An 8480-nucleotide genomic window follows, 5' to 3' on the forward strand; every position below is an offset into this window, starting at 1 on the left:
TAACCTGGCATAATGGTCTGACATTTCTGCAAACAGCCTTGCAGGAAAAAAAAATTTTTTTTTAACTAGCTGTGGAAATGGGAAGCTGCTTTTTAGTTACACCCCCAGTACCGCCCCCAACCTTCACAGTTTGGCTTACAACCCACAGAAGTATCCCTTAAAATGGGCAAGCTGCAAGCTGTCATGCTTCATTTCCAACGCGGGCTCAAGAGGGAGAAGCAAGGACGTGATTCTAAGAGTTCTGGGCTCCAGAGAATGGACATATTACCTTGAGGGCAAAAAACTTAATGAACTTGTCCAGGTCCTTCCTGTCCTGGGAATTGAGATCAGTTTCCATTTCCTATAATAATCTAAAACAGACAGAAAAGGGAGGGAAAAAGATGAAAAGTGGCCAATTACGTATAAAACAGGATTGACCCATTCAAGCATATGGAGACGGTATTCTCTATTAGTTGTGTGAATTGTTGAGTGGGAGTGGGGGAAAAAATTGTTGTCCCTTTAACTCAAGATGCCAGAAAGAATTATCAAGATGTGTAAATTATCTTTTGAGGAAAGTAAATTCCACACAGAGAGCTGTATTTAGGAACCTAAAAAATGGATATGGGTACGACAATTTACCTGAATTTAAAACTCTGAGCTTTATAAAGAACTGGGCCATAAACCCTTTAGGTTGAAACAGGGTGAGATGGGCTTTGGAGTGAGGAAGAAAGGATTTACGGAGAGAAGATCATGAACAAAGAGGTATAAGCAAAAGGGAACAAAACCCAATACCCTAGCTCCCCACAGGGATGGAGAAGCAGTAAGGCTGGTTGGGGCAGATCCAAGGGTCTTAAATGCAATGTTAGAGCCTGACCTACATCTTGCTAGTCACCGTCAACTCCCATTTGTGAAAGCCTCATCCAGGCTTTGGAAAAGTGGCCCAGTCTGAGTGGAAGTATCATCTGAATGGTGCTTTAAAAAGACAGTTTTGCTGGCATAATATAAAACATTTTTGAGTATGAAAAAGCAAGAAAATCATTTAGGTCCTTGACAATAATTCAGGTTTGTAGTTAAGGCTAAAACTCTAGCACAAGCCTGATTTGGAAATAGTGTGAATGGGAGACATTTTAAAGAAAGAGCTGGCAAGATTTAAGGACTTACTACACAAAAGGAACAAAAGAGAGGTAGGATTTTAAACTTGGGGACCAGAGAAGCAAGTCTGACAGGGTTTCAGGTTGATTAAAAACCAGGGATGCCAGGGACTTCCAATTTTAAGGAAAGGCAGAAATGAAAGGGACAGATTGGAAAAGTTTAGGTCTTTAAGAAAATACTGTTCTCTATTAAGGTATAATTTACATGTAAAATGTATAAATCCAAGATATATAGCTCAATATATTTCAGTATATATGTATATATTAAAAATAAAAATGCATATGTATAATTAAAGGGAAAACTCCATTCTCTTTTCATTCCATCTGCCCACCATCTTTCTGAAGCCCTCTTCTGTGTGTGGTGTCCCTAAAACAATGATTCAAGAAACATTCAAGAAAGTTTATTCTAATCTCTGTTAAAGAGCCGAGGCAGCACTTTAGCTTCCAAATTGGGCTGCTGGCCACTAGATCCGCAATTTGGGTCCTCCAGCCGCCCGAGGGAGAAAGATGAGGCAGTTGGCTCCAGTAATGGTCTATTTAATGGTCCTAGAAATCCGAGGGGACAGTTCTGCTCTCCTATGGGGTTGCTATGAGTCAGAATTGATTTGGTCATCACTATGTATTAGTTTTGTCTGTTTTCAAATTTCTTATAAGTGAATTAATACAGCATGGACTCTTTTGTGTAGCTTTACGTATTTACCATTAACTTGTCTATGGTGTTCATCTAGATTCCTGCATGTATCAGTTTACTCTTTTTCACTGCTAAGTATTATCTATTTTATGAGTAACCTACTATTTCTAAAATCAGTTCCACAGTTGCTAAGCATCCCAGTTGTGTCTTGCTTTAGTCGTGGCATTCTTATGGCTCTCATGTGAGAAACATGAGTCCCCGTGCTACCCACAGTGAAGCCAGGAATAAAGACGCTGCGTCACAGAATGTACGTTTGTAGCTTTAATACATCTGCCAACATTTTTCCCAGCGTATCGGGACCAACTTAAATGCCCACCAGCAGTGAGTGTCCCAGCTGCTTCACATCTGTGACATCACTTACCACCACTAGTTCTTCCACTGCAGCTATTCTGGGAGGACTGTGGTGGTATCTTCTGCAATATGCATTTCTCTTCTTCATATGCTTACTATTCGAGTAAACTTTCTTTTTTGAGAATTACTAGTTCAAGTCTTGCTAATTTTAAAATCAAGCTTTTCATTCTTATTGAACTGTAATTTTTTTTATTCCTCCGTCTTTTATTTACTTTATTTCCAGCAGTTTTATTTGCAAGTAGTTTACATGTCATATAACTTAATCATTTAATTGTACAATCACCCCCACATTTTAGAACATCCCCCCTTCCCCACGGTCACATGGCCTTTAAGATAATTCATGCGATCACAATCCATTCTAGTACTCCCTCCCCTGAGCTATAATTATCTGATGCTATTAGGTGCTGTTGAGCCAGTTTGGACTAAGCCAGGTCCTCTTTTCTATGCTGGGTCAGTCTGGAATTCCGCTTTGCTGATACCTGTCCATCATGGGTGACCCTGATGGTATCTCAAATACTGATGGTGTTTCCAGCATCACAGCAATAAGCATGCCATCACAGTTTGACAAACTGAGAGGTGAAAGTCTTATATACTAAGTATATGTGTGTGTGTGGGGGGAGGGCTTTAAAAAGTTTGTGGGAAATTTTCATTTTTTTCTCTCAATAGTTTTATTAGGGGCTCATACAACTCTTATCACAATCCATACATACATCAATTGTGTAAAGCACATTTGTACATTCATTGCCCTCATCATTCTCAAAACATTTCCTCTCCACGTAAGCCTCGGCATTAGGTCCTCATTTTCCCTCTCCCTCCCCGCTCCCCCTCCCTCATGAACCCTTGATAATTTATAAATTATTTAGTCATATCTTGCCCTATCCGACGTCTGCCTTCACCCACTTTTCTGTTGTCGATCCCCCAGGGAGGAGGTCACATATAGTTCCTTATAATCGGTTCCCTTTTTCCAACCCATTCTCCCTCTACCCTCCCAGTATCGCCACTCACACCACTGGTCCTGAAGGGATCATCCACGCTGGATTCCGTGTTTCCAGTTCTTATCTGTACCCGTGTACATCCTCTGGTCTAGCCAGACTTGCAAGGTAGAATTCGGATCATGATAGTGGGGGCGGGGAGGAAGCATTTAGGAACTAGAGGAAAGTTGTATTTTTCATCGTTGCTACATCGCTCCCTGACTGTCTCGTCTCCTCCCCGAGACCCCTCTGCAATGGGTTCTCCAGTGGCCTACTAATGGGCTTTGGGTCTCCACTCCGCACTCCCCACATCATTCACTATGGTAAGAATTTTTGTGTTCTGATGATGCCTTATACCTGATCCCTTCAACACCTGGTGTGCTTCTTCCATGTGGGCTTTGTTGCTTCTAAGCTTGATGGCCGCTTGTTTACCTTCAAACCTTTAAGACCCCAGAGACTATACTTTTTGATAGCAGGGCACCATCAGCTTTCTTCACATTTGCTTATGCACCCATTTGTCTTCAGTGATCCCTTCGACACCTCGTGATCACACAGGCTCTGATATGTTCTTCCATGTGGGCTTTGTTGTTTCTGAGCTAGATGGCCGCTTGTTTACCTTCAAGCTTTTAAGACCCCGGACGCTATATCTTTTGATAGCTGGGCACCATCAGCTTTCTTCACCACTTTTGCTTGTTCACCAATTTTCATTATTTTTTCATTCAATTTTTCCGTGAACTCTTTGAAACATCCTCATACATATATTCCTCCCCTGCCCATAAGTACTTTGTTGGATATATAAACCACAAATATTTTCTCCTAGTTTACTGTTTCTTGAATCTTTTTAAAAAGACAACAGCTTTGTGCAGGTATAAATGACAAACTGAACACGCAACATACAATTGGCTCAGTTTTTATATACCCTACCCTATGAGCAGTGTGCTTATCACCACATATAGGACAGAGAACAAATCTACTCTCCAGAGTGAAGTTTCCTCTGCTCTTCCTTGGGAGCCTGGGTGTTTATCAGTTAAGTGCCAGGATACTAACCAAAAGGCTGGCAGTTCAAACCACCCAGAAACCTTATGACAAAAAGCCCAGGCAATCTGCTTCACCAAAAATTGTAGTCTAGAAAAGCCAATGGGGCAGACCTGCCCTGTCACACAGGGTCACCCTGGTGGGAACCAACTCTGGCACCTAATAGCACCAGGCCTTCCCCCAGCTCCCAAGGCCCTGAAATACTTCCATCCCTATAGATCCCTATCTGCACTGTCTGGATCTTTATGATGTAAATGGGGTCATGTGGTATACACCATTCTTTTGGTTGCCTTGATCAATATTTTGTTCATTTTATTGGGCATTTTTCTCATGCTTGCTTAACTCCTTTTCTGATTAGAGTTTTACATTTTCTTCTAGAAATACTGTTTTACCATTCATACTGACATTCATGATTCATCTCCAACTTTTTATGTATGGTGTGAGTTCAAAATCAAAGCTCTCTTTTTAAGCATTTAAGTTCCATTTATTTAATAGGTTGAATTAAAAACAAACAAACAGAAGATCTGTCAGAAATGTCAAGCTGGGAAATAAAGCAAAAGGCTTAGACTGAGGCTAAGACTAGATATAAAAACTGAATATTCTACCCCAAAGAACAAAAGTTAAAACTGTGGCTGTAAATGAATCACCAAGGAGGAGAATAGAACAAGCAAACAACAAAAGTGCCTTGGGAACTATATATGTACAAAAATAAATGCATGGAGACAAGAACCCACTAGAGAAACAGGAGGCAAAAATGGCTTTTGAGCATCTTTCTCCCCTGGAGAGGCTGGTGTGTTGGAATTGAATCACCTTTTGGCAGCAGCCTAACCCACAGCATTACCAGGGTTCCTTATAACAAACCTTCATGTACAAAAAAGTAACATGAGCTAAAAATATTAAAATGAAAGTAAAAAGATATTTTTTAGGGTCAAACAACTCAAGGCCTTGACAAGCGAACAATAGATTGGAGAGAAGACAAGTTAGGGCTCACATAGCACAAATGAGAGGTCAATAGATCAGAGAGAAGACAAGTCTCACTGATCTTCTCTCCCATTCACTGCTATCTGCATTGCCTTTCTTTGCCTCTGAAGTGGTGAACTATAGTCTCACTACCTGATCACCTACAGAAGCACACGTTAAATGTCACCATGACTTGGTACAATTTGTGCAAATGGTGGTACTAGAAAGATTGTGTAACTACAGTTAGTTAATGAGCCAAGAGGAGTGAGGTCTCCACTGGGGAAAAGGGATTGGAGCTGCCTGTTTCTGAAGGTCCAGACACCTAGGCAGTCCATGTGATGTAAGGTTTATGGCATGCTAGCACATGCTAGCAAACAATCTACAATTGAACTCTTTTTCCCTCTGAATTTTCCTGGTCATCATTGGTAAACTGGCTATTAAAAACAAACAAACTCACTGCCAATGAGCCAATTTTGACCTATCGTAGCCCTCAAAATGGTTTCCAAGGCTGCAAACCATTCCAAGAACAGATAGCATGGCTGGTTGGTTTTGAACTGCTGACCTTGAAGTGAGCAGTCCAACACTTAATCAATAATGCACCACCAGGACCCCTCACTTGTACATGACACCAAAAAGACAGTCAAAGCAAGAGTGTTTGAATGAGACTAGCACAATGGTGGGCCTTAGAGGAGGCTCTAAAAACCTGAAATTTCTTCAGAAAACAATGGAGCAAATCTTGGAGCAAGCCAAGAGTTTTTTAAGCAAAGACACAAAGTACATAAAGCACGAAACAAAAAAAATTTGAAAAACTGAATTTCATCAAAATGTGAACAGAAGACACCTTTGAAAAATGAAAAGACAGGTAAACAAGCGGCCATCTAGCTCAGAAGCAACAAAGCCCACAGGGAAGAAGCACAGCAGCCTGTGTGATCACGAGGTGCCAAAGGGATCAGGGAATCAGGCATCAAAGAACAAAAAATCATATTGTGAATGAGGCAGAGTGCGGGGTGGGGACTCAAAGCCTATCTGTAGGCAACTGGACATTCCCTTACGGAAGGGTCATAGGGAGGAGATGAGCCAGCCAGGGTGCAGTGTAGCAACCATGAAACATACAACTTTCCTCTAGTTCTTATGCTTCCTCCGCCCCCCCACTATCATAATCCCAGTTCTACCTTACAAATGTGGCTAGACTGGAGGATGTACACTGGTACAGATAGGAACTGGAAACACAGAGAATCCAGGACAGATGATCTTTTCAGGACCAGTGCTGAGAGTGGCGATACCAGAGGGTGGAGTGGAAAGGAGTAACCGATTACAAGGATCTACATATACTGTAACCTCCCCCCTGGGGGATGGATAACAGAAAAGGGGGTGAAGGGAGACGTCAGACAGTGTAAGATAAGACTAAATAATAATTTCTAAATTATCAAGGGTTCATGAGGGAGGGGGGAGCGAGGAGGGAGAGAGGAAAATGAGGCACTGATGTCAAGGGTTTAAGTGGAGAGCAAATGTTTTGAGAATGATAAGGGCAACAAATGTACAAATGTGCTTTACACAATTGATGTATGTATGGATTGTGATAAGAGTTGTATGAGCCCCAATAAAATGATTAAAATTTTTTTAAAAAGACAATCCAGACTGGGAGAAGGTATTCACTGACACACATACCTGACAAATGGGCCCCATTCCACCAACCCCATCTCCAATAACTAAAGAAGTCTTACAATTCAATAATGAAACAAACCAATACAAATAATGGGCAATAGTTTGAACAAGTGCTTTACAAAGGCAATAATGTAACTCACTAATTAGTTGACATTGAGATATTTACACAATCTTCACAGAGATTACTTATTAATTACAAAGAGAAGTCTGTGGACACAATGTTAACAAAATGATCAAAGTTACATACCAACAATAGAAAAACTGACACTGTATTCCTCCTGGGCTGATGTAGTGAGGACACTGTATCATTTGTGTAGCTATCTTGTCAAAAGCCTCATAACCTGAATCTAACATAAGGAAGCTATCAGCCAAACTCAAATGGCAAGGCAGGATATTTTATAAAAAATGTTATCTATTCCTTATGGGAGACAGCCCTGGTGGCATAGTGCTATAGACACTGGGCTGCTAACTTCAAGGCTGGTGGTTCAAACTCACCAGCCACTCTTCAGGAAGAACGAGGATGCCGACTCCCTTAAAGCTAGAGTGACAGAAATCCTATCTAGGGTTGCTTTTGCACTGGAATCAAGTCGATGCCAGTGGCCCCCAAGGCTCCTATGCTATCTATATTTGCTACATTCATTCATTCCCATTCCCGGTGACTAGATTCTCCCATGAGGCAAGAATTCTACCACATGAACCATAGATCATCTTTTCTAAAACACCTCACCAATTTTCCCTATTGACTTCTCATGGGAAAATGCTGAAGAATTGACCAAAGTTTTGGGCTTATTAGTATTACGACAGATATAGTACTTTAAGAAGAATAGTGTTTGGGGAGTTTGCCAGTCCTGTAAAAACACTTCAACTGAAGCCATCACTTATCTATCCATGGAAGTTTGCTTGTCTTTTGCTAAAAAAAAAAAAAAAATCCAAACAGGTTTGAGTGGAGCTTCTAGTTTGACAGATTAGGAAGAAAGACCTGGCAATCTATTTCACTGGGAAAAAAACAGCCATTGGAAAAATATGGATCACAACAGTTCCACTCCATTTTACATGGAGTTATCAATTCATCAGCAGCCCTTAACAGCCACAATTCTCCAAAAATATCAATGTCATGAAAGATAAAGAGGCTGAAGAACTGTTTTAGATTAAAAATCCATGGTAGCATAGAGGTTTACACATTGGGCTGGTAAACTGAAAAGTCAGCAGTTTGAAAAATCACCAGCATTCCAAAGGCGAAAGATGAGACTTTCTATTCCCGTGAAGACGTGTCATTTTGGAAACCTCTGTCTCTGAGTCTGAATTGACCAGCCCACACTGGGTTGGCCTTTTTAGTTAAAAGAGCCTGAAGCAGCTGTGGTGACACAGTGGGTGACACCTCACACGAAGATTACAGCCTCAGGAACCCGAAAGGGACAGTTCTACTCTGGGCTACAGGGTTGCTAGGTGTCAGAATCTAGTTGGTGGCAGGGAATTTGGTTTTGAAGAGATATAAAAACTAAATGCAGTATTTCATTCTGACTAGTTCTTGGTTTTATTTTTTATTTTTTCTTTATTTCTTGTCTTTTCTTTCTTTATTTTTTTTTCTTTTTTAACATTTTATTAGGGGCTCATACAACTGTTATCCCAATCCATACACACATCAATTGTGTAAAGCGCATTTGTACATCGTTTCTC

At 40.8% G+C, this 8480-nt stretch overlaps 1 protein-coding gene across 7 annotated transcripts in view; it reads right to left on the minus strand.

Moving 5' to 3' along the window:
• The window catches only part of ATG13 (autophagy related 13), a 43929-nt gene that overhangs the window by 23754 nt on the left and 11695 nt on the right, over positions 1-8480 (minus strand). For all 7 annotated transcript variants that reach the window (XM_045290872.1, XM_004708338.2, XM_004708340.2 and 4 more), the window contains one exon: positions 269-350. In XM_045290872.1, coding sequence (XP_045146807.1) covers positions 269-337 — 69 coding nt within the window. In that variant the 5' untranslated portion in view covers positions 338-350. The remainder of the gene's footprint in view (positions 1-268; positions 351-8480) is intronic.

Source organism: Echinops telfairi, unplaced genomic scaffold (genome assembly GCF_000313985.2).
Source record: "Echinops telfairi isolate 266 unplaced genomic scaffold, ASM31398v2 ScPeMD7_60;HRSCAF=208, whole genome shotgun sequence".
Taxonomy (NCBI): Eukaryota; Metazoa; Chordata; class Mammalia; order Afrosoricida; family Tenrecidae; genus Echinops; species Echinops telfairi.